Source organism: Dufourea novaeangliae, unplaced genomic scaffold, assembly GCF_001272555.1.
Source record: "Dufourea novaeangliae isolate 0120121106 unplaced genomic scaffold, ASM127255v1 scaffold124, whole genome shotgun sequence".
In the NCBI taxonomy this organism is placed as follows: Eukaryota; Metazoa; Arthropoda; class Insecta; order Hymenoptera; family Halictidae; genus Dufourea; species Dufourea novaeangliae.
Genome location: NW_015374010.1, coordinates 1,665,017 through 1,691,379, shown reverse-complemented (window position 1 = coordinate 1,691,379; position 26,363 = coordinate 1,665,017). Strand labels below are relative to the sequence as shown.

The 26,363-nt window shown below is 35.1% G+C and overlaps 3 protein-coding genes across 3 annotated transcripts; 2 read left to right on the top strand and 1 right to left on the bottom strand.

The window, feature by feature from the left end:
* Nucleotides 1-2,442: 2,442 nt before the first annotated feature.
* On the top strand, nucleotides 2,443-5,355 carry LOC107188445 (CUE domain-containing protein 2-A). Its single transcript, XM_015576740.1, has 5 exons — nucleotides 2,443-2,537; nucleotides 3,875-3,964; nucleotides 4,071-4,407; nucleotides 4,512-4,682; nucleotides 5,066-5,355. Exons 2-5 carry the CDS (start codon nucleotides 3,876-3,878, stop codon nucleotides 5,324-5,326), a joined length of 858 nt encoding a protein of 285 aa, XP_015432226.1. The 5' UTR covers nucleotides 2,443-2,537; nucleotide 3,875; the 3' UTR covers nucleotides 5,327-5,355.
* Nucleotides 5,356-11,147: 5,792 nt separating this feature from the next.
* Nucleotides 11,148-14,385, bottom strand: LOC107188370 (chromatin-remodeling complex ATPase chain Iswi). The gene has a single exon (XM_015576647.1). It carries the CDS (start codon nucleotides 14,233-14,235, stop codon nucleotides 11,203-11,205), a length of 3,033 nt encoding a protein of 1,010 aa, XP_015432133.1. The 5' UTR covers nucleotides 14,236-14,385; the 3' UTR covers nucleotides 11,148-11,202.
* Nucleotides 14,386-16,669: 2,284 nt separating this feature from the next.
* LOC107188366 (protein son of sevenless) lies at nucleotides 16,670-24,567 on the top strand. Its single transcript, XM_015576641.1, has 20 exons — nucleotides 16,670-17,116; nucleotides 18,482-18,745; nucleotides 18,850-18,933; nucleotides 19,091-19,171; nucleotides 19,304-19,453; nucleotides 19,529-19,737; nucleotides 19,823-20,006; nucleotides 20,094-20,340; nucleotides 20,426-20,650; nucleotides 20,727-21,090; nucleotides 21,161-21,353; nucleotides 21,438-21,674; nucleotides 21,746-21,901; nucleotides 21,985-22,167; nucleotides 22,247-22,364; nucleotides 22,442-22,731; nucleotides 22,811-23,033; nucleotides 23,184-23,509; nucleotides 24,131-24,380; nucleotides 24,476-24,567. Exons 1-20 carry the CDS (start codon nucleotides 17,009-17,011, stop codon nucleotides 24,565-24,567), a joined length of 3,984 nt encoding a protein of 1,327 aa, XP_015432127.1. The 5' UTR covers nucleotides 16,670-17,008.
* Nucleotides 24,568-26,363: the final 1,796 nt, after the last annotated feature.

The window sequence follows — 26,363 nt, the reverse complement described above, 5'->3', positions numbered from 1 at the left end:
TCCCACATCACAAGAATAACGTAAGATCTAGTTCTACGAATAAAAATTGCAGCTTGAAACATTCAGAATGAAATACTACTCCCGTTAAACATTTTCGAAATGTTAAACTTCGTGAAATGCAAAAAAAGTATATCGACTCTTTGACACTATGAATACACTGAAATACTCCTTTAATACTTGGATTGTTTAATGAAAGGCGAGAAGCGAATATAAAACTATCTATGACTTTAATTTCTTAAAGAATTCTTAGATTAATGCAGTATTGCGATAAAAGTATGATTAACAGATTTTTATTCTGAAATGCTAATTTCTTGGCGAAGAGCAATGATCCTGACAATTTCCTTTCAAAGTGAAACGTAGAAGGAAAGGAATACTACTTTTGTGATATTGTTTTTCTGTAGTCTTTGTTGCCATGGACCTTTAAGTACATACTTATTCACGGTTTCATTTTAGTTTAATCATTTGAAACGCAAAACTCTATATAATTTTTTTCTAAAAGAAACGACAAATATCTCAGCGACAGTGTAAATAGAGCGTAAGTAAATAAAAAAGTTACAACTATTTTTACCATTGTACGAATCGTAGTGGCAGTATATATCTTTGGAGCTTGTTCTTCAAGTTCATTGATCGAAACTAATATTTCCATACGAAAGATTATGCTAGAGAATACGATTTAAATTTAAAATTATTCAAATCGTAATTTTACTGATTAATTGTACATAGTTAATGAGTACCTATAATCGAGTTTATTATGTGTACACATAGAAGCTTGTACACAATACATGGCTTCTACGTTTTTAATTACAAATTATTTCATAACAAATCAACCTATGCCTTTATATTGACTCTGGTCTTCTTCAATTCTGTCGATTTAGGTTACCAATTAATCATGAAACGTAATATAAATCGTTAATTTAACTTCTGCTGAAAATTAAACGCTTTTATTTTTAATTTAATTACTCGTGTACGACCACTGTAAAATGAGATCTTGTTCTTTTAACAAAAAAAGTTGTACCTGTTCAAATTAAGTCAATCTTCATATGATTTAAAAAGAAACAGTACAACATTAGTATTTATGAATCATGTAATAAGTTTTATAAATTTCTTTTTGTGCGTTTGCTGCGTCAAATTCCGTTGAATTAATGAAAAATTGATGCATTTATACGTTAGTTGCGAACCATTTGTTAGTATTAGATAAGATTACAAAGACGATTACTCGAAATGTAAGCAACTATTCTTCATAGTGATTTTTACTGATCTTGAATTTCAGCTTTAGGTTTCTGGATGATTTTGTAAATTTCTTACAAGAAACGTTACATGCAGAACATTGTTTGAGTTTGTTCATAAGAATTGTATAAAAATCACCCTCTACGTATGTACATGATACGTACTAAAAGTCGAAGGTAGCTGCGAAACTACTTACGTTTATTGTAAAAATACATGTATGATTGGAAAGTATGTGTACATTGTAACATGTGAAATTATGTCTTATAAATAAATTGCTATAGCGAAGTATAGCAAAAATTATCAGTCCCGATTTTTCCGTACGTAGAAATAACGGAAATTTACGAAACAGGATAGTTAGGTTAAACGTTTTGTATTATTTTTAGAATTAATAATTTTTTATATTAACTAATAAAATTTTGTGAAGGAGAAAACATATAAATGAATAAGTAAACACAAAGTATAAAAAATTTGCAAATTATCATAAAATTTCCATTGTGTATAACATACATATTTATATATTTTTTTAGTACATTGACGTGCGTTTATCCAAAAATTTTTGCAAAATCATAATTATTAAAATCCTCAGTACTTTTATAATTGAAAGTATTTGTTATCTTGCATAAATCTAAAACACTTGATACATTTTCATGTAAATGTTATAAGTTGTTTTTAATTTGCATATTACACATTGGAATTTAAAAAGTATTAACGTTTCTATACTAATCAATCCTAATATTTTAGTATTGCTCTTAAGAAAGTACCTTTACAGGAATAATAATGTCAAAAATCTAAAATTAAATAATCTTGTTTAAACAGTTTCGACGCATCAAATATTTTTAGAAACTAGATGCAATTTAACTAATAAAACAAACGTACATATAATGAACGTAAAATATAATTTATACTTGTACATAATATTAAAATGGCAAACTTTTTGGGGGTTACATTATCGATATTGCCGCACCAATGAATTGAACGTCTTCATTCCATTCAACGCAATACAAGCATTTATTGTAATAACGATATAAACAAATATACATTTTTCATTTTCCATGAATTAAGAATATTATTTGGTTTCAGGTAACAGTTTATTTGTTTCTAAATAAAAGGTGTTTTCGATAATTAAAAATTTCACAGACGAAATTGCTGATTTGATTCCGAAGTAGGTCGCAGACTCTGATGGCGCCACGTTATCTTCACCCCTCTCCTTGACGAACTGTCAACGCGAGAAACGTTGTTTGTATACGAAATTTTTATCAGTTTTCTGCCTCATCCGCAGTCCGGGGACTTCGAACGAGCGAAAAAGACAGGTTCGTAGGCGTCTGTATTTTCACGGCAAAGTACATCAATGTTGGTTTCACCGAATCCGTTCGTTCTCTTTAACCAGTAGAATTGTTCGGTACTGGAGATGATCGGCGCTGCTACCACCTTTCCTGTCAATTTCTCCTCGTCCTTTTTCCATTTCTCTGTCGCGCACCCTCTTTACATATTTTTTATTTTCAACGTGTTACAGGGGATAATATCATTTTTGTTCCTAAAGAACAAACAGTCCACCGAGAATACTCCGCCGAACTTAATTTTGCTAGAGACTCCTTGTTCTCCCTTTTACCTTATTTCTATTAACCTAACTGGAAAGTGAACCACCGAATTGCGATTTTAGCTTTCAAAACCGAAATTTATTTTCAAAATTCTGACATTCGCGTGGTTAATCGTTGAATTGCAATTGTGCTTAATTTATTGTGTAGTAAATTGGATGGTTTGTGTCCTGATAGAGGACCCTTTTTTTTTTTTTTTAAACATTCATCCCCAAATTATTTAATAGCTACCAGAAAAATATTTGTTGGTATACGTATATTTACATATTATGTGAAAAACGAACTCTTCACGAAAGTGTCTCAATCTTATGTAAAACATTTATGAATTTTTTTTTATTTGTATTCATTTGATAACATTATAAGATGAAGTCTATGTAGTGACCAAAAATTTTAGATATAAACAAATTTGAAGTATGTTCTACAGAACATAAACAAACCATTTAGCTATATGTTACTTTTATTGCAACCATTTTTTATGCATATAGTAAAAACCCTTTTTATCTTTGGTTTCTTATCACAGAACCTTGATAACAACAAATAAAAAATGATTATCCCCTATTTGTAGAGGTTTCTTAAATATATGTTAAGATATGTAGTGCAGTAATTTATGTAAAAATAAAAAGAAATGATATATATTTATTTCATAATTTTAGATATACCTATGCATACTGTTTTCATTGTTTGTTTGAAATATAATTTGTAACATTACAGAATTTGAATTCTGTTTTTTGACAATATTATGTATCAATACTGTCATTATTTGAAAACCAATGGATGTTTAATAAAAGCCATGTTGGTATAAAGTAATTTACAAAGTCTGAAATGGAATAGAAATCTAGTTTATCTATTGTAAATATTACTAAGTTAAAAATGAAGTCTCAACTTTATATAAGTTTGATCTAATTATTACTGTTAAATATTTTTTTTGAGAGCACCATTCAGTGAAATAGAATAAATTTATGTACATTTTGTTTAATGAATTCTGTTAACCACAATATGGAATGTACTACACGAATGTAGGAAATAAATTAATTTTAATATAATTGTTTTAGGATGAGTCGTACAATGGATGAAAAAGAAGAGCTGGTGAAGAAGTCCTTGTTTAGTTTCGTGAGGAAGGAGGTGCCCACTGCCCAACTGAGGTAAACAAATTTAGATATATTTCATTACCTATAATTACTCGAAACTACAGATACTGAATAACTATATTTTCATCTTGTCTGTGCTCCATGAAGATATTTGTTTCAGTTTAATAGATGATATCGTTCTTAGTTATGTCGTAAGTATGGTAGAAGAAAGTGCACTTGAGGAAGAGTTAGACGTGGATGGACTGTGCGAAATGGTGTCTGCCTGTCTTCCTGAGTTTTCTAAAATTGAAAAGGAAGCAGTGTCCAAGTGGTTGCTGGATGTCGAAAGCAAATTACGGGAAGAAAGCAAAGAAAATGAAAATTGTCAACCTCAAGATCCTTTGAGTCAGATTAGCCTGACTGCACTTTTACCACCCGATACACAAAGAATGAGAGTTCACCATCTCTCTGAAACGAGCGATGTTGGAAGTGATTACAGTGGTGAATACTTTCAAGAAGTGAGTTTATTAATATTTATCAAAATCTCAAATGGTATGTTATCTAGTAATGCCATTTACTTGCATGAAAATATATCTTACAAATATTACTTTCTTTTCGTCAGGAATCTTGGCATCAGGTAGCTCTATTGCAAGAAATGTTCCCAGCTGCAAGTCCTGCAGAGGTCCGACATTGTTTAGCTGTTGCTGGTGGTGATATTACAGAGGCTGCTCAACTTGCACTTCATCGTCAAGAAGCAGGGCAAAGTATTGTTAGTAACCTGACATTTGTAACAGTAAGTATAGAGAAATTTGTTTATTATTTTCAGCAGTCCACAATTCTGACACAAATTTGAAGCATTAGATCAACATTGTTTCTTTGTAACGAAGTTATATGAAATTTGATTTTTCATCCTGCCAACTTCAACTATATTTTTATTTATAATTTACCCTGTAATTTTGTATGAAAATGATTCAAAGCAGCTCTTTTTAACTAAAAATTTAAGGAGGACGGTGTATGTTTTGCTATATCTACGTCGCATTACTCTCTTACATATACTCGTCTATTACGGATCTTCTCTAAACGAACTGGCCCGCCCGTAGAATCGCGTACTAGCAAATAGGTTAATTATCAATTATTAGTTAAACGACATAAAATAGCCTGATTATCTTGTGGCAGCCGAACGGTCGCAACAGGGCCAGAGTGAACGACGAGGAATTGAAATCACGTATCATCGCTCGATATAGTTACGTCGACAGGGACGATGATTCGCGCGAGCACCGTCCAGTCGCCCCGAAAACGGAACCGAAAAAGCTGGTGCGTTATTTGGAGAACAAGATCGTCAGCGTGAAGGGCGAACGTTATACAGAAGTTAGACGGGGCGGCGAGGAAGAGGATGGCAACGAAGGTGGTAGGAAAAGAGGTCATTGCCGGCCGTAACCAGTCCCTTTGCCTCCACCCCCCGATCCACCCCCTTGGAGGCATCTGATTTTCAATTGAAGCTTTCACTTAGATTGTCTCTTATCTTGCTTATAGAGGAATACGGACAGGGTGTTAAATTTTTATGTGCAACGCTATATTTAACTTTCGTTCCTTTTTCCGGTTGAATTCGTGTCGTCCAGTCACTGTTAATCGATTTTAGAGATATCCTTTTTTTATGCGTGATATTATAGCTCTCCTCAGCAGAGAATGTGTTCCTTCGGGAAGAATACGTAGGGCCGACCGAGAAATGAAAGACATCAGTGGAGATGTTCCTGGATGCTGGATCTTAGTTGCCAACACCTGACCACATTATAGTTTGTGGACAAGATATAACGGAGTGAATTCTACCTAAGCCTTATGCAGGTATACGTATAGTCTGCACGTATCAATACGTGTCTACCGGTAAAGGACGTAATTTTATAAGTTCAATATATCTTGTCCACCAGCTATAATAAGGTGTTTATTTAGTAATATTGAGGTGTCGCCTTTATTGTACTGTCAGCGATCGTGTTTGCAAGAGTTTCTGCTCAATCACCTTATTTTAAACAAAAGATAAGGAAACCTATGGGTCGGTCTGCTCTCCTACTTTCTGACTGCACATGCCCACTAAAGGATCCTTCTCTGCTTGGGGTAGCTATATTTTTTTACATGTGATCTGACACTTGAGATTCATAGCATTTTAAAACCGCAGACCGCGCAGAGTGCCGTTTTATCATGTACGAAATAACGGAAACTTGTTTCAACGACGGTACACTCGTGACCATTACTATTACATCGCAGTATAAGTACCTGTTAACGTATAATATTTAATTTACGTTGAAATTTTCGCTTTCATTTTTTACGAAGTGTGTAATTGTCATACGACATATGTGGTCCACTGTTTGGATAATTTTTATTTTGCAAACACTAACGTTGTAAATAATCACTCGAGTGACCACAGTGAACAGTTCATTTTATAATGTAACATACATGGATTTTACATTATTTCATTATTTTTTGGTTCGCAAATATGTGTAAGGAAATTAGTTCTTATTATTTTATGGCAATTTTACGTGGAATTTATTTGTAGCATAAAAGGTGACTAATGTAAGTTCGACTTTGACTTAAAGTTTGCTCTCACGGTACAATATTCATTATTTTACTTCACTTTTTTGTACGTAAACATGCCTTTCTTCGTCAGTATAAGGAAGAATATGCATACTTGTTTCTTAATTTATTAAGTATACTGTGTTGTATTACATTTTTTTTTTTTAAATCAACGAGTATTGAACAATTGTTGGACTTTTGTTATTGTTAAGTATAATACGTGCTGATATTTCTTTGTGTCGCTTAGAAGTATATGTTACGATAGGAAAACTCAGTTGATTGCTTTCAAACGTTCCTGAAACCGATTGACAACATCCCTCTCCCTCTTTCTCTCACTATGTATGTAATGAGATTGCATTTAAGGACGGTACAGTAATAAGTGATACATGGTATTGCGAGATAATCCATTTCTTACAGACGCACTAAAATATAATGGAATATAATCATTATATACTCAGATTTCACCAAAACTTTAATACAATATTGATTGTAAAAAAAAAAAAGGTAAGAAACATCGTTTCTATAATTAAAGTCAACTGTGTGCATACTAAATCCTTTGGTATTGCAAGTTATTATCAAACTGTAGAGTTCGAATAATGAATTTTAGTATACGTATATTAGGTAGGCAAAAAAGAATATAAATGTAGTACATGTATATATCATATATTTATATAAGTGTTAAGAATCTCAAGATACATGACGGTTGTCACGACCACATTCCTGACCATCAATGTTATTATCGACGGGGATATCATCTTTATTTCTTGCATCGCGAATGGCGCGAAATCGTCGGACCAAGGGGCCCAGCCTTTCAGGTTGAGAAGACTTGCCCTTGGATGATCTGAGGTTACGACATCCTCCAGAACTAGTAACAGCTGGGGCAACCTCCTCACCTTTTATTACAACAGTATGGAAAATTGCGGGTATCCCTGCAAAAATTCAGGGTATCCCTGCAGCTCTAGCTAGTGCCAATCGACCTGCAACAAACACGATCACCTCAATCTATATCTCAATAATAGAATAATAACAAAACAATGAAACTCAACGCAATTTCACGCACGAATAACAAAGTCGCTTTTCAAATAGTTTTTTAAAAAATGTTGTCCCATATATTTATATATTATATATACATGTACTAAATATCTGAGCGGGATAAAATTGCTTACCGCGCCATATAATTTACCAGTATTAGTATTGTTATTGTTATTATTGCAAACTTTAAAGTGTAGATGGATATAATCATTAAAATATTAGAGTAACTACGTATTGAGTGATGTACACTCAGTGCTACGGTAGAGTGCGTGTTTAGACAATGAATCAATAGAAAACACCAAATTGTCATGATCGTTGCAAACTGCTGACTGATGTTACATGAGAAGTGTAATTAACTGGAAATATAAATTTTCTATATTTTCATATTTTATGTAGGCCCATTGTATTACTCAGTCACTGCTTTCTCATTGACTTTTATTTTATCCTTATTTGTATCAGTATGTTAGATACATGCTTTATTGTTAATATACTTGTTTTGCGGTCTTTCATTTTTTTTTACTTGTTTGAGTATGCTTTTTTTTAAAAACTAAAAAGGAGAACAAGGAATGAATTTATTTACATTACATATAGTTAACTTGCAGTTGGGCCGGTCCTTGCCATAGATGATTATATAAACTATATACGAGTCATATTGTTTCTAATAATTGTAATTACTGATTGAACATATTGTATTTCCTACAAAACTAAATGTATTCTATTGCCCATTAATTTCAGATAAAATGACATTGCTATAAGATTTTCGAAAGTATGTGTAATAGAGTAAGATAGAAGTATATTAAGGACATAATTAAAATATAAAACGACAAAAAAAGAAATAATAAAAATAGTAGAATAAGTAATCACAATGAAATGGAGTACTTTAGTTTCCTGCGTATTTTTCTGTATATTCTTTAATGTAACATATGTGCATTTTAATCAGCAATATTCATACATTATGTGTAATTTTTAAGAGTGTGAAACTATGATAGCATAAAAATTAAGATTCGTTAAGAGATATTTTCATGTAACTTCTTTAATATGTGAATCAAACTCTTAATTGTTATTGTTTAAGACAACAGTTCTGTGGCTCATTTTATTATGACTTACAATGTGACATTTTTGGAAATGTTTATTTTATTCGGCTATACTTTATTTGTGTAATGGTAATGTAATTTAATACGTAAAAATTGATGAAAGAAATGATATATTTTCCAATTTTGTAATATCAAATAACAATCGCTACAATGTTTAAAAAAATGAATAGATATCTTCAAATACTGGAAAATATATTGTTTATTAAATTTTTTTACGTCAGTTGTTCATCTTAAAGATACATCATTTCACATAAGTTGGTTTCATTAGAAATCGATGTTTATTTTTATGAAAATCTATTGCTACTAAGGAGCAACATTACTCTAGGTAACATTTAAAACACCAAGTATAAAATGTATAATTAGAATATTATATCCCGTGGTGATATTAATGAACTTCGGGGCCTTACAAAGTGATTCAAAAAGATTACATAAATTGTTATATTTTACTTTTCCAGATTCGTTTAGAATCTATTTTCCATGACATTAATATAATGGAAGGAACAAAAGTGCTTCTTTTTCGATTTCGTTGAAAAATACTATTATTCCCCTGCTTGAATGTACGTAAAAAGAAAAGATGATAGATAATCGCATTCGTTTCTCATTGTGGATTTAAAGAATATACGATAATATATCAATTAAAATATTTTTAAAATTGCAAAACGATTATTATATAGGAACATAATTTAAAGAAAAATTCTTTCTCGGCGTAAAACTAAGAAAACGCCATGATTAGAATTACTAATTATACGAACACTTTAAATAAACGAAAATATTTATCTCTTCTTTTAAATTGCACTGTTGTAAGTAAAATTTGCCACGGTAACTTTTTAATTCATACAAACTTGCTTTTCAATTTGTACTATTTATACATGTAAGTGATAAAACTTTACTTCTGTATAAATTGTAGCCAAGTACTCTATTAAACAGAATCAAGAATAGAAGTCCTAGTGGAAATTGTATTGGCGTAGCGTTATGTTTTTCAAGTATACATCGATGTGTGATTACTTTAATTAATCTTTCTTCTAAGACTGTAAAAGGGGGGTGGAGATTTCTGAAAAATGTATGACCAATATAATAACGAATATTTATTGTTTGAGAATGATTTTATGCGTCCTATAAAAAAGTACGATTACCTATTATCCATCGAGAAGTATTCAGGATCGATATAATTTGAATAATTAGTTTCTTTTGTAATGGTCGAGCAATACATTCACTATATATATATATATATAATGTGACATATGTATAATTATTATCAATAATTATGCGCTAAGACTCGATTTAGAAACAAGTATCCTGATTTATATTTTCTCGTTGCGAACGATTCTAAAATTTAATAAATACAACTATACAAGAAACTGTGAGTTTGTCTACGTCAACTAATTGTGCTCTTGCAATTTCCCAGTGTATTTCATTTGGATTCCAATGTGGATGGGTAATTATTCATATAGTTCAAACAAAATCAACGATCCTTTATATTTCACAAAGAAGTCTATACAGATTTTTGAAAAACGAAAAACGAGACCGACCAAATGGTACAGTAAGCGTAATCTTTCATTTTAATGACCTCGAACGACCAATTGATTTTGTATAAACTATAGTTAAATACACTAACCGACATTTATATATAATACGGCATATGGTATTTTATTCGTAAAACGAAATACAATGCCTTCCGAAATCGTAGCGAAATAAATAAAAATCGTTCACGTAATGTTGCGTTACAAGTATTATTCGTGTAAAATTAAATCAAGGTACGTTCGTGTTGTGTATGTGCGGTACATATACATCAGGCAAGTTTTCGTGATGATTTAAAGTATATAAAAAAATATCTCGCTTTTATTCGTCATTGCCGGGAAACGTAATGAGTACCAAGTGTGTAACCAGTTTCAAATACATAAACCAATGCATGTCAAAAACTATTCCGACCTCGAAACGCAACCTCAGGATATATACGGTAGAAAACATTAATATTACAGTACAAAGTATAGTTTAGTTCGTATTTCTTCATTTTCCTGTGATAAAAAAGCTCGTCAACCACACCAAGGCATAACTGTATCTCTAAGTGTCTTTCACTCGTTCACAATCGAATCTTTACTTCGAGATCGTTTTCAAAGCACACTCATTTACAAGACGAAACTGGCCACCCAGTGTATGAAATACGTATTTCAGTATTACGTTCGCAAACGTTTTGCAAATGACCGTAATTCGGTTGTACCAATTAGTGTCAATAAATAAGAACTCCATTGATTATTCTATTACCATGAAACTTTAGATATCATTACCATTGGAATAAAATAGAAAAAAAAGAAGACAATCGATTGGAACGTAATTGTACTGAAAAACGATTCGCAGGAAATGACACAAGAGCAAAAGTTCGACGAATACTGTTCACTTGATCAGATTTTTAATGATGCCGTTAGTTCTTCGGACGAAGAACATTTTAAAACGGTAAAATAATCGTTTTGCAATTTTAAAAATATTTTAATTGATATATTATTGTACATTTTTTAAATCCATCATGATGGAAATAGATTTAAAAAAAGAAAGAAGAGGATTGTTGCAGTCAAGTTAATGCTCTCTGAATAGACAGCCAAGGAAATTGGATTCGCGATTCAGTCCTTATTTCTTCTTTTTCCTCGGCTTGTCCTGGGGCGCTGGAAGATTCTCTTGTTTTCGCTTGGAGGCCGGTTTCGCACCTATGTTGCCACCTTTCTTTCGCCTCTCTTGCCTCTCTCGTTCCTCCAATTCCTGGTTCTCCCGTTCTATCAAAGTGATCAAGGTGTTGCAGCGACGTTGTAATTCCAGGGCCGTGCGAGATTTGACGAACCAATCGAAACGAAACTGCGGCGCCGATCGGACCGTGGCTCGAAGTTCCTCGTACACATTCTCCTTGTCGAAGCCTAATTTGTGTAGCATACAAACAAGGAACCGATCTTCCTCTTCCGTGTAATTCTTACCTTTGTTCGTACCGTAAGCTATCCTCAACTGATGGAACGGAGCACGGTATCTCGCCATCTTGGCATCCAAAGCTTTCTTTATGCCAGCTCGCCTCTGTATTTTCGCTTCTCCACGTTCAATTTGTGCCATTACCCTATCAATGTCCTGTAACTCGTGGCAACGTTCCCAAAATACCGCTGAGTACTCCATAACCTCCTCTGGTGTCTTTCCCTCCACTTCCTTGGCAATGTTCTCTATGTCATCACGACCGTACTTCTCGTTCGCCTTGATGAACTGATTGAAATCCCGTTTAGTCCAATTCGTGAAGCCCTGAGTGAGCAACTTTTCTTTCTCGACGACCTCCTCGTCCGTCAACGGTTGCGCCTCGTCGATTTTACGTTGTTCTTCTTTCTGAATTCTGGCTGCGTCAGAACCTAATTCAGGATTCTTTGGAACTTTATAGCCTACCGTTTGACGGAAATAATAAATTTCTTGATCGAGTAATTCGAACAATCGTGGCGGGAAGAATTGAAAGTCCTGGACGATAGGTTGTTTCGGGGGTCTCGGTGCCTTGGGAGCTTTTGGTTCCGATACCCTAAGAGCTTCTCTGAAATAGGCGTCGACCGCGTAATTGGCTTTACGTTCTCGCTTTGGTGGTTCGATCCAGTTACCCAACCCAAGAATCTTTTGCTTTTCACGGTAATCCTCGCCCTCGAACTGGTAGACCGAATCAGTGGGTGCGTCCACTGTGAAGTTTCGTAGAGAAGATTCACCCAAGCTTTCTAGTTTCTGTTTCATTTCTTCTGTCTTTGCTTCGCCCTTTTGTAAAATGGTATCGATATCTTCATCTGTGATAGCACTATCTTTCGATGCGAATACTTCATTTGCACCATGCCTGATCATGTTCAACATTTCATCTTTATTCAGTGCTGTTTGCTTTGCATCGACTAATCGTCCTTGTTGAATAACTAATTTATCTAAACGTAACTTAACTTCAGCACGCTCGACAATTTTTTCTTCTACAGTATTTTCTGTAATAAACCTGAATACACGGACTTGCTTTTGTTGACCTATACGATGGGCTCTATCCATTGCTTGCAAATCCATCTGTGGATTCCAGTCAGAGTCATAAATAATAACTACATCCGCTGTCGCTAAATTAATACCTAAACCACCAGCACGAGTTGACAGCATGAATATGAATTTTTCACTTCCAGGTGCATTATATTCATTGATCTGACGTTGTCTGTCCTCGTGCGCTGTGTTGCCATCTAAACGACAATATTGAAAACATCTCCAATGGCAGTAATCTTCCAAGATGTCTAACATTCGTGTCATTTGGCTAAATATAAGAACTCGTGACTCTTGTTGCTGCAATTTGGGTAACAATTTATCCAAGATTACCATTTTACCACAGTTGTAAACAAGATGTTCGTCTGTCGTGTAAGGAGGTCCAGGCTCTGCACCATCGAATAAATACGGATGATTGCAACATTTGCGCAGTTGCATTAAAATGTTCTGCAGTCGCATTTTTTCAATCTTTCCAGCTCCATTTACTATGTCTATGTCTTTCATTAGTACCTTAGTGTACCACTCTCTTTGCATTTTACTAAGACCAATGTATACCTTGATCTCCTTCTTGGGTTTTAGTCCTTTCTCTACTTCAGATTTTAAGCGTCTTAAGAGGAATGGTCGGAGAACAGCATGTAGTCTTTCAACTAATGAATTATCACCTAAGAAACTATTTGTGTTGAACCAAGAGTCAAAGTCGTCTGAACTATTAAACACGTCTGGCAATAGGAAATTGAGCAAGGACCATAATTCGTGGAGATTATTCTGCAGAGGCGTTCCTGTTAATAGAAGTCGATTAGCTGTTTTGAATTCTCTCAGGATCTCCGACAATTTTGATTTCTCATTCTTTATTCTATGAGCTTCATCGATCACCATGTAACGCCAGTTAAATTTCTTAAATACTGACTTTTCTTTTATTACCATTTCATAAGACGTTACACAGACGTCCCATTCTCCAGGCATCATAACATCTCTAATGAAGGTGTTTCTAGTTTCAGCATCTCCTATGAGGCAAACTGCTCTGAGAGAGGGGCACCATTTTTTGAATTCATTCATCCAGTTAGCCAGAGTAGATTTTGGAACAATGACTATGTGCGGGCCAGGAATGCTTCTGAAGTGTTTCATGTATCCAAGCAGTGAAATAGTCTGCAAAGTTTTACCAAGACCCATCTCGTCCGCCAAGATTCCATTGATACCATGTTCATACAAGGATATCATCCAATTTAAGCCACGTATTTGATAGTCTCGTAACTCACCCGATTTAATGTAATGTGGCGACGATTCGAAACGCGTGGTTGGCGCCACACTAGCATTACTCTCGGCCAATAATTCCTCATCTTCTTCCTGTTCGGTTTTACGGTGCCTGTGATCACCGGAATCGGTTTTTACTGGGATCTCTGGCTGCTGCTTCCGCGGCCTGCCAGCTTTAATCTTTAAAGGGCTTCCGGCTTTGTCTTTCTGATTATTTGTCATAAAATGGGAGAATATTTCAGTTTGTTTCAGTAAATAATCAAATCGCTTACTTCGATCGGTTTCGAGCTTCGTTTCGAAGTCACCGCCGCGAGACGACGTGGTATCCGCTGATGATCCATTAGAATTATCTCCTGTGTCCCCTGTGTCCGCGTTTTCGTCTGTCTTCGACATTTTCTCGAACTTCAGAGCTACCTCCTGTCAGTGCCAGTGATATTCTAATCGATCTAATATTCACGTAAACATGTAGTCGATTTAACCACAATTATTCATGTATTATGCACCGGTTTTCACCTTGACGTTCACGAACGCATAACACCAATCGCCCCCATGTTGGATTGCGATATCCCTCCAAAAGTTTATACTTAGCGCCATCTATATGTATCTGCGACCACATTGAGGTAACAAAACAAATATCTACACATATCTGTCACTGGGTGTTTACATGAAGTGCCATTTTTGGTTTACGCTTACGGCACTGTTCGCAAATAATATTTTTGAAAGCAAAAAATTTGAATTACTGGCTTCAAAAGTACCACCGACTAGGCATGGAATAGACCTATCATCCAATGCTGTTTTATGTCACATACTTCGAGGGTTCCAAAGGCCCCTTATCAATTCGGTGTCAACACAGACGAGATATATGAATAGACCTAACATGCAATGTAATTTTCTGTCCCATGCTACGAGGATGTCAGAAGCCCCCTTACCATTTTAGTGTCAGTACCCGACGTTACCGATAAAACATGAATTTTGAGTATTATTAGCACAAATTAAGTGTTTAAAGTTTTTAATGTTTGGCCTCCGTATTAGCGCACTACGCCGAACGCGGATAGCAGGATGTTGTAGTCGCAAGGGAGCAATTGAATCGAATAGACGTATTGTACCGTAGCGCATCGTATTATATTTCAAACTTTTATATCATTATAATTTATATGTATATATGTATATTCCAATAAACATATGTCAGGTAATATAAGCTTCATTTCATCGAATTGTCTTAAATATAACTGTATAAGTATTGTACAATCCTATACTAATTATAGTTGTCTGGTTCAACAGGTTACTACAGAAACTAACTACTGCCTACGTCTTTTAAACTTGGGCTGTAGTAGTATCTGCAGAAACTGCTATGGTTGCTGGGGTTATTATCTAATTTGTTCACGGGAACACGGACAAGCGTCAGTCCCAATGTGACAATTGTATGAACAACATTCGATCGAGCTATAGAGTTATACGAGCAACAGCGATAAAGGATCACTTTCACAACTCTTATACATGCTCCGGAGGTTCTATGACCCCATCGTCTCACGACACGGGGTCTCTGGCGTCTCCACTGGGGGTTCTATGACCCCATGCCTCAACACACGGGTCTCTGGAGCCTCCAATGGGGGTTCTATGACCCCACGGTCTCACCACACGGGGTCTCTCACCCATGCTCCGGGGGTTCTATGACCCCAGTTCTCAGTTCACGGGGTGTAAAAATGTCTAGTACTTTGAATGTTTTAGAAAATTATTCGAGATAAAGATGTATGGAACTACAAAAAATTACTTCAGATTCCTTTTCCTTATTTTGTAAATTCTTTGATTGGAATATGAATGTTGCTGGAAGTATGAACATTTTCACAGGACAATGATATAAATGGAACTTTGAAACTTTTTTAAGTGTTACAGTGATATTTCGTTATATGTTAACATCCCTAATTATTACAAATGTCCATATAACGAAATATCTTTTATGTGATGTTTGTGGTGTAATAAAAATCTGTGTTGCGATTACGTTTTTGATACATATTACTCACTTATATGTAATAATATAGAATCAAAATATACTATTAGTCCGATATTTGAAAATATACATGCGTTCGTTGTCACTGTTAAACTGTTGTAATAACAATGGAATAATAAAATAATTTACTCAAATGTACATAATAATACATATACATATTCATAAAAACAATATTAAACGCAATAATTGCTTTGTACGCGAAAAAAAACCAATAGGTCCGTCGGGACTACAACCCAAGACTCCTTTCTAATACGTCTACTTTACAGCGAAAGGACGGAAGAGAATCCGTTCACGACCATGGTCCCTTCGATGATTTTTCGACGTACCGAACACTCATGAAATTTTCATTCCTGGGGACATACGATAGATGTGAGTAATGAATTGTAGATTCCTCTACCAGATTCAATCTGTTGTAATTAAATACATGTTGGTGACAAGAGAGTGAACAATAGTGAAATGGCTTGAGCCAACATGCGCATGAAATTTGATCCTTTATTGTCGTTGCTCATACAACGAATTCAAACTGACGCTTGTCTGTTCTTCCGTGAACACATTGTCAAAACACACTAATTTTCAACTTTATCGACGAACAATCACTGCGTTGAAAACGCGTAACAAGTAATCAGTGCTATAATCAAACGCGCGTTTTGTTAAAGAACGTTAAACAAAGTTCGAAAAGATATCTCTCGAACGGCAGTCGATAGTCGCGCGACGAGATATCTCGAAGTTGACGAATATCTCGCTGCGACAGTAGTATCGCAGTTATCGATCGATGCGAGTCGCGCAATGGTATCCTTTGATAGTAGTGGTGCTCGCGCTGGGTTCTGACAAAAATTCGAGTAAAAGGGCGTATAAAATGCACAAACGGCATAACTCGGGGACTCTCGGGTTGGCCTCGGAGATGCTTCCAAGAATAATAAGTGTTCGAGGCGCAAGGGTATCGAGGGAATATAACCGAGTCGCTTAGCCGTCCCATTACATACAGAGATGTCTGCGCCCTGAGAAAAACGGACTGACGGACAGACAGACGTCTCTGTCAAGTTTTTGTGATTCCCGACGAAATGGTTATTGTAAATATCGGGAACTCTCCGGAGCGTGTTCTCTAGCTAGTGCGCGTTATTCTGTCGGGTGCGTGATACCTTGTACCAGTGTATTGAGATGTTTTCGTCGCCGGCGTCAGTGGTGGGCGAGCCGTCAGGCTACGACTTTCAGAAAGAGGAGAACGCCGCCAAGTGGAAGGGAGTGTTTGTCAACTCTCTGCGCAAGGTATCCCCTGCCTTCGTAAATTCCTTCTTAGCGAATTTCGATGGGGTCTCGTTTCATTGAGCAATCGATGGCCTTGTCGATTCGATTACTTAAGGATTCCGTTGTACCCATTGTCATTGTCGATACGCGTGAAACGAACATAATATAGTCCCCGTTCAGAAACCTAGAACTTTATCCTGTCACCAAACCTATAGTAGTGCAAACATCCTTGACAGTTACGCGAGACTCGTTTAATTCTTGCACACAACTTGAGGAGATGCTTAACAGTAATCTATATTGAACTGACACAATGAATATTATGAAAATAACATATAGCATGTAGCATGTTATCCTTTTAAAAGATCCTGTTTAAGTACTTTGTTTGAAATATTGCGTACAAGATGATCCAGTAGAAATAGACCACTTCAATACTTCTCATTAAGCTGACGTTATGAGAAAGTATCACAGGGGGGAATAAACAGTTATAAGGGGCTAAAGTGATGCAATAAGAAACTATTTTCACAGATCATTTGGTTCCAAGTTTCTAAATGTCATCAGTGGTTCTTTTTGTAAATGAAATGGTATATTCTTTTATTGTTGTATTGATAGTTTGAAATAAAATGAATACAGTAACCATGGATACTTTCCAATTTATTTTTCAAGTGTTGTTTCTTTATCACTTATGATGATAATGATTGCATTTGTTTTTCTTTGTTCAATTGAAGTTCATTGTGAATGTATCAGGTAAAAGAACAAAACAAACATGTTGTTTCTACTCAATGTTCTAGTTTGCATCGCACATTTTGTTGTAAATAATTCTGTCTCATGTACTATGCATTTCTCAATGGAAGAAGTAAATGGTGGTGATATTAATTTAGGACAACTGTACGTAGTGTTTTAGGAAGGCAATTGAATAAAATTAATTACAAGCATCAAACACAGTGATCACAGAAAAAATATTGTACAGTGTAATCCTTAATAACCATCTATCTTTTGCTAACATAATTTTTAAAACATCAAATCAACCAAACACATTAAGGTGACCCGTTTCTAGTGGCCCAACATTATATGTAATTAAATATAGAGATTGCCCTTGTTTAAGAAGTACTTCATTGTATATTAATCATTTAAAGCGAATCATTATTTGATTCTTTATTGCAACAAATGATCAACTATACACAAAGTATTTTGTGCATGTACTTTTCAATGAAATATTGTAACCATAGTCCGAAAAATTGATTGGTAATAATACTATTGTTAGTTACTTCTTAATTTTTTAAATTTTCATTACTTTAACTATTAATCATGAGTTAAGAGGTGAAGGATCCCAAATTAGGATTGTTTATAACAATTGGCATAGTCTAATGAACAATTAAAATAAAATAGGTATTGCAACAAGTACACCCTAGTCTTGAAGCACGACAAGATGCTTTAGACTATGTCGAGAGTTTGATCTTAAGGTTGTTGGGTATGCTGTGCGGTCATCCTCCTCCACATACACCACAAGATGTTGAAGAAAGAGTCGGACGCACATTTCCCACTCCCATTGACAAATGGGCACTTCGTGATGCAAGAGATGCTTTGGAAAAGGGAAAAAAGAAATCACCACTAGTTCTTCCAGTTGACAAAATTCATCAGCTATTACAAAAGGTAAAAAAGTTATTACAAAATGTGAATGTATTAAAGTAGTTGTATTATATTTGTATCTTTGTGCATTCATTAATAAATATTATAATTTTGTTTATTTTTATCAGGAAGTATTACAGCAGAAAATTGATTTACAAGTTAGTCTTTTCGTGGTAGGAGTATTGGAATATATCTCTGCAGATATTTTGAAGGTTGGTAATAGTTACAGTTAACTATAAAAGAGTTTTAACATTAATTGCATAAGGAAAGCTAGCTGAATTCAATTGATATTCTGTTACTTTAAATTGCTATTTTGTGCCATTTATCTCTTCCAACTCCTAAAAATATTAAAGATTATTTTTTTTTCAGCTAGCTGGAAACTATGTCAAGAATATACGCCATGTGGAAATATCTTGCGAAGACATAAGAGTTGCAATGTGCGCAGATATGGTAATATAATTATGTTTAATAATCGTCAAATTACGTTTTTGCAGTTATAGAAATTTCAATTACATTCGGTTATAGATGTAGCGCTTAACTTCATAAATTAAAATTTATTTTTAATTATCAATTTTTTAACAGGTATTAATGGACTTGTTTTATCAAGATGATTATGCGGAGGGTCCACAAAGTGGCTTAGGCGCGGTTGTTTCCCAAACTTATGAAGAATCTGTCCGGGATCTCATACACGATGAACGTCACTATTTGCGAGATCTCCATATGATCATTAAGGTAGGGTAACTTTCACAGTTAATTGTTATACCATTAATGCAAGAAAATAGTATAAGATTTTTCTTCCATGAATAGGTATTTCGTGAAGAAATTGCAAAGCTAACACAAGATAGAACTGAACTTGAAACACTCTTCAGTAATATAATGGATATTTATGAAGTTACTGTAACATTACTTGGTAGTTTAGAAGACATAATGGAAATTACAGAAGAAAAACAAACGCCTACAGTTGGCTCCTGTTTTGAAGAACTGGCCGAAGCAGCAGAATTTGATGTTTATATAAAGTACGTATAAAAATGTCTAATAATTGTATGTATACATACATATATCCATAGAGAACACGAATTTTTACAACCATACATATATTAGGTATGCAAAAGACATTAATAGTCCAGCTAGTCGAGAAGTTTTAACAAATTTATTGTCGAGACCTGAAGCTAATGCTGCACTACGAGCAGCGGGGCATGGATTTAAAGAAGCTGTCAAATATTATTTGCCAAAACTTTTATTACAACCAATATGGCATTGTTTTTTGTACTTTGACTACATAAAGGTATATTAAACCTGTATTTATACATTTTATATTTAATCGATAGATACATATGTATTCATCTAATACATACAATATCATTTTGGTTAGGTATTACACAAACGTACACCAAACTTAGAAGATGGTGAAACTTTGGAACAATTACCAGGTCTTTTAAGACCACTACAGATGGAATTATTAAAATCTATGGCGAGTCTTCCAAAAAAAGATACAGGTCTGCGAATGCAGAGTAGAGCAAGGCGACAAGCAGCGTTAGAGAAAACTAGCGAATTACAAAAAACTGTTGATGGGTGGGATCAACGGGATGTTGGACAATGTTGCAACGAATTTATACGTGGTACGAACAAATATCACTGAAGATTTACTTTTTCGAATATGTAGCGATGAATTTTTATTATTATATTTTTTTTCCGTACGTGCAGAGGATATGCTAGGAAAAGTAAGTAACGGAAGAAGATTAACAGAACGAAAGGCCTTTCTTTTCGATGGTTTACTAGTCCTTTGTAAACCCAGTGGCGGCAAAAGAGTTAGTGTTACCGTGGCAGCAGTCGGTGTGGTGGGTCATCCACCTCACCAAGGTGAACTGCGTTTAAAGGAAAGATTTTTTATTAGAAAAGTTGATATTATAGATAAGGAGGATACCGAAGGTAAATTGAAAAAAATGGTAATTTTTGAATTAAGAATTCAAATTATACAAATTATTATATGTAATTATTTCTATAGAATTAAAAAATGCCTTTGAAATTGCACCAAGGGACCACCCTAATGTTATTCTTGTTGCCAAATCCGTCGAAGACAAAAATAGTTGGATGGCGGATCTTGTAATGTTGAACACAAAGAGTATGTTAGAAAGAACGTTGGACAGTATTCTTTTGGACGAAGAACGAAAACATCCCTTAAGATTGCCTCCACCACATTTATATAAATTTGCCGAACAGGATGGCCCTGAAAATATTGTTTTGGGGGCCCGCGAAAACGGTGGTGTTCCATTACTTAAGGGTGCAACTTTGGTTAAATTGGTAGAAAGATTAACTTATCACATATACGCTGACCCAGCTTTTGTACGAACATTCCTTACTACTTATAGGTTCGTAGATTTATTTGTTGTTTGTGTACCCTTTAACAATTAAATCCTGACGAATGTTATTCTTTTTCAGGAGTTTTTGCTCACCTCAGGAACTATTGACTTTATTAATTGAAAGATTTGACATACCAGATCCTTCGTTAGTTTATGGTGAAGAGGAAAAACCGTCTGGTTGTAAAACAACCGCCAGAGAAGATTGGAAGAGATATAGAAAAGAGTTTTGTCAACCAGTGCAATTCAGAGTTTTAAATGTTTTGAGACATTGGGTTCGTAATATTTTAAATATATTTATTCTAACATATTTTTAGTTTAAGCTTTTTAATATTTATTTGAATTCTATTTAAACATAGGTCGATCACCATTTTTATGATTTCGAACGCGACAGGAATCTTTTGGAAAGGTTACAAGTATTTCTAGATACAGTAAGCGGAAAGTCTATGAGAAAATGGGTCGATTCAGTAATAAAAATTGTACAGAGAAAGTGTGAACCCTCAGAACAACGACCTAAAACGTTTAGCTTCGAACGATCTCCACCATCTATCGAGTGGCATCTAAAAGTTCCTGAAGAAGAATGGGGAATATTAACGGTAAAACTTCCGTGTGCAATTATTGTTTATAATAGGAAGATGATTATACAAATAATTTCTTGAAATTCTAGTTACATCCGATTGAATTAGCAAGACAGTTAACACTCTTAGAGTTTGAATTGTATAGAACTGTAAAGCCTTCAGAATTAGTAGGTACTGTATGGACGAAGAAAGATAAAGAAAAGACATCTCCGAATCTACTAAAAATGATAAAACACACGACAAATGTAAGTTACGTTCTGAATTTTCTCTAAATTTGTACATAATATATGTTTCTATAAAATGCAGTCATCATGTGTTTGTTTTATAGTTTACTCGGTGGCTTGAAAAAACTATAGTAGAAGCTGAAAATTTAGAAGAGCGAGCAGCAATTGTATCGCGTGCAGTCGAAATTATGATGGTGCTTCAAGATCTTAATAATTTTAATGGTGTATTAGCAATTGTTAGTGCTATGGGATCTGCATCTGTATTTAGGTTAAAATTCACATTTCAAGTACGTTCTGGAATCTTATTTCATGCAGTATTCTTAATAGAATGTAGCAAATGAACTTTCACATGCTATTTCTCTGTAGCAAATACCTGCACGATTGGAAAAGGCCCTCGAAGAAGCACGAGAATTGAATAACGGTCATTTCCGAAGATATCAAGAAAAACTACGATCTATTAATCCACCTTGTGTACCATTTTTTGGTGAATAATTTAAACAAAATATGGGATATTGTATGTCAATTTGAACGAATCAATAGTAATAATAAATTTTATCTTAGGTATGTACTTGACCAACATTCTACACACCGAAGAAGGAAATCCGGATTATTTGCCGGGAAGTCCAGAGCTCATAAATTTTAGTAAACGGAGGAAAGTGGCAGAAATAACTGGTGAAATTCAACAGTACCAAAATCAACCGTATTGTCTTTCAGTGGAGCCCAGAATAAGACATTTCATCGAGAACTTATCGCCCTTCGATCCTAATATGAAAGATGCAGATATAAGCAATTATTTATATAATAAAAGCTTAGAAGTAGAACCGAGGGGATGTAGGCAGCCACCTAGAGTTGTAAGTTCTATCGAATGCTCGGAACAGTGGAAGTGTAATAACATTGAAACGTACCAACTAATGTGATTAATTCCCGCAGCCCCGTAAATGGCCAGATTTAAACTTAAAATCGCCGGGCATTAAAGCTAGAAGCTTAAGCAAGTTACCAGCTCCACTGCAAGCTGTAGCATCTAGCGTAAGATTACATGATCCTCCGCCGGAAGCGCCGGCACCGGAATTACCGGAAACTCCTCCACACACCTCACACATCACAGTATCTCACCCAGGGGACCACAGTGTCTTTGCACCTGTCTTAATAGGAGGTTTGTGTGCGACAACGTCACACCTAGTTTAGAAACTGTAGGCTGCTTCTTCTAAATCTTCATTTTCATAGAGATGAACAGAGGAACAGGTTTTATTTCTTTGCCTGATTTGCTTACATAGGTAGTAGACATACTTTACTGTTAATACAGGTACAGGTCCGCCTCCAGGTTCACCAAGTCCTCTAAGCATGTCAGGACTTTCGATCAGTTCGCCGGGTAGCAGTCCTCAATTGGGATCGCCTGGTTACTTGCCTGTCCCTCATCATCAACCGCAAAATAGTCACTTCGGCTTTAATTCCGGTACGATCGGTGTAATGGGAGTTCTGACTGGTATGTCATCGTCGGGCGGCAGCCCTGGTGCAGCGATGCCGCCACCACCATCTCCTAGCCACGTACCTCCAAGTCAACCTCCGCCACCTTTACCGCCTAGATCTCATAGGAAACGAGAGAGTTCCATAAGCGAGTCACCGCAACAGGTAATGTATTATGTGTACAGGGTGTCCCAAAAAGATGGGACAATCCGCAACATAGATATTCCTTGTGCAAATACAAATCGAAAAGTCCTTCGCCGTTTTGTAGTCCGAAGCTTCGTTTGTGAGATATTAGCAGTCAAATGAGCTCACACGTACGTGCAGGCAGTCAAAAAGCGCACGACTCAAGTCACTGGCTTCTGCTTCTTGATTGATTTAACTGATAATATTTCGGTAATGAAGCTTCAGATTATAAAACGTTAAAGGACTTTTCGATTTGTGTTTGCATAAGGAATATCCATTGATGACGTCCTGTATAATTTAAGCGGTAGATCGGGGCAGCCATCTTTGTATAGCTCATATGAGTTATGAGAAGGAGAATCAGCCAACTGTCGGGTAGCTTACTTGGTCGAAGTACTCGCCCGAAAAGCGAGAAATCCGGTTTCGACTTCCGTGTACCCGATCAGTTGATTTTTTTCTCCTGCAATAAAATATCGTTTAGAGGTTATGTAGCTTTCTTTAAGATCACACGAAAAACGTCAAATAATTCTCAATCGTTGCACCTTGAAGGAAAAGAATATAATTTATCTGTCATTCATGAGATATTGTTTACGATTGATTGCATAGGCAAGACAAGCTCCAAATGCACCAATACTTCCTCCAAGGGACGGTACGTCTCCGCCGCCATTGCCGCCGCGAAGAGAGCCCCCAGTTACGTTACCGCCTCGGCTTCCTACCTTGAATCCAAGTAGTTCGGCACTGCTCGCAAGGCGGAATTCTACCCTGGAAAATACGTGCCCGAGCGCCGTTCATGCACGGAGACATATGTCTTTCAATGGGCCCAGTCCTACGAAACTTCCACCTACGCAACCTAATGGTAAAAAGAAAAGAAAAACGCGAACCCAGTTGAATTCAAGTAAAAAAACACTTCGAACACTTTAAACTCGATTCTAATTGTTTATGGAATTTCAGGATCAGTAACGCCAAGACTACCACCGAAACCTTTACCAGGTCGGCCACCAACCACCATGTTCAATTTCAATGCTCCTCCTGGACCTAGTTAAGTGTTACATCTTCCTACCTCTTACCTAAATTAAAAACACATCTTTTGGAAATCGAGATTTAGTCCACTCAGGAGGATTAATTGAGACGTGTTGTAAATTCGATACGACTGACAATGTACATTTAATGCCTCTGCGTTATGTTTCGTTGTCAGACAAAATGTCAAAATGTTTTCTCGGCACGAACGAATCCGTCTGTGACTTCCTGTTAATCTATTCACAGCGATTCTGTAGTCGGTATCTGAAACACGCGTAAGTAAGTGAATACATTGTAGCAGATGATTCCTTTAACAAGAACGAACCAACGGCCCATGTGTGATGAGATGCTGTTACATTCCTTTATTACGATTTCTCTTTTAATGCGCGTGACACTATTTTTATTGAAAGTTTATTTTTGAGAGAATATAGGATGTTTTAACGCACATAGTATATTTTTAGAGATTTTTTTACGAAATGAATTATTTGTACAGAATGCCTAAAGAACAATGTATTAACGTTTGTTGTTGAAATCTAAAATATTTTTATAAATTAACAGAACGAACAAAGTTTGACGGTGTTACATATTCGATTCTTCTTTATCGCTGCGTGATGCATAAGAGTTTTTCTATGTTTTACAATTTGTACCGAAAAGAAGAATTTGCATAGTGAACAACTTTGCTAATCATACCTGATATACTGGCTACGAAAAATGTTAAGTTGTAGACAGTAATAATGTAACGATAAACTTTCCACCGTAACACTTTCTGAGATTATTCATGTAACGTTAGTACAAAAGCAATAATATTACTCGCGAGAGTGTGTATTATAGTCGAAACAGATTATAGCAGATTATCGTACTGCTAGATTAAATTTAAAGAAAAAAAAAAAACGAAAGAAACATATACGAAGTTCTTCCTCGTTTTTGAAATTGCGCATAATGGTGATTACTCTTTTTTTTAGGATTTGTCTTTTTTTTTTAAATGTAATACGACGGTTTATTTTTCGTAACAACATAGACAGTTTTATAGTAGGATAAAAAGTCGCTTTTATAGACTAGGAATGTAGAACATACATTTCATCGCAGCTGTTTGCCGAATTATGGACATTGAGATTATTTGTGTCCATCAGGTCCGATATCTGACTGAATGGACTACGTATCGATTTCGGTCGTCTGAACGGTCTCCTTTTCTTTAAAATCCCTGTCTATCCCTCGACACAACTGTGATACACTTTTAGATTTTAAAAGGAAGCAGATGACGCAAGAAAGTGCAGTATGGAATGAATCATAGGCCAATATACATATAGAATTATACATATAAATTGAATCAATAGCAAAGAAGTAAATATGTACATGTATATTATTATAAATATATTCTATAGTAATTATTGTAATAATGTCAAGCGTAAGACGGAAAATGAAATATTGAAATTATGTACAATAAAGAGTATATTGTGTAAGCTCTCCGGGAAAGTTCTTCGCCTTTCCCACGTGCAACGGTTTTTTCGCCATGCAACACAAGAATTTAAGTACTGTACATTTTATTTCGACGGAGTTATAAAAATAATTCCAGCAGTTAAATAATAATACTAGTAGTTTTTCTCACTCTATACTTTCTACGACTACTTTTATACAGTACATACATTTAAAAATAATTGTCTAAATTCACACACATGGTCAGATATAAAAAAGACATTTTTATACGTTAGCTTTACATTCTACGCTTTTTAATGCATTAAGAATTAATCGATTAACCGATAAATCTTATACATTTATCACATTCTGCATATTTTAGACACGTTTTTCATCGTACATTAATGTT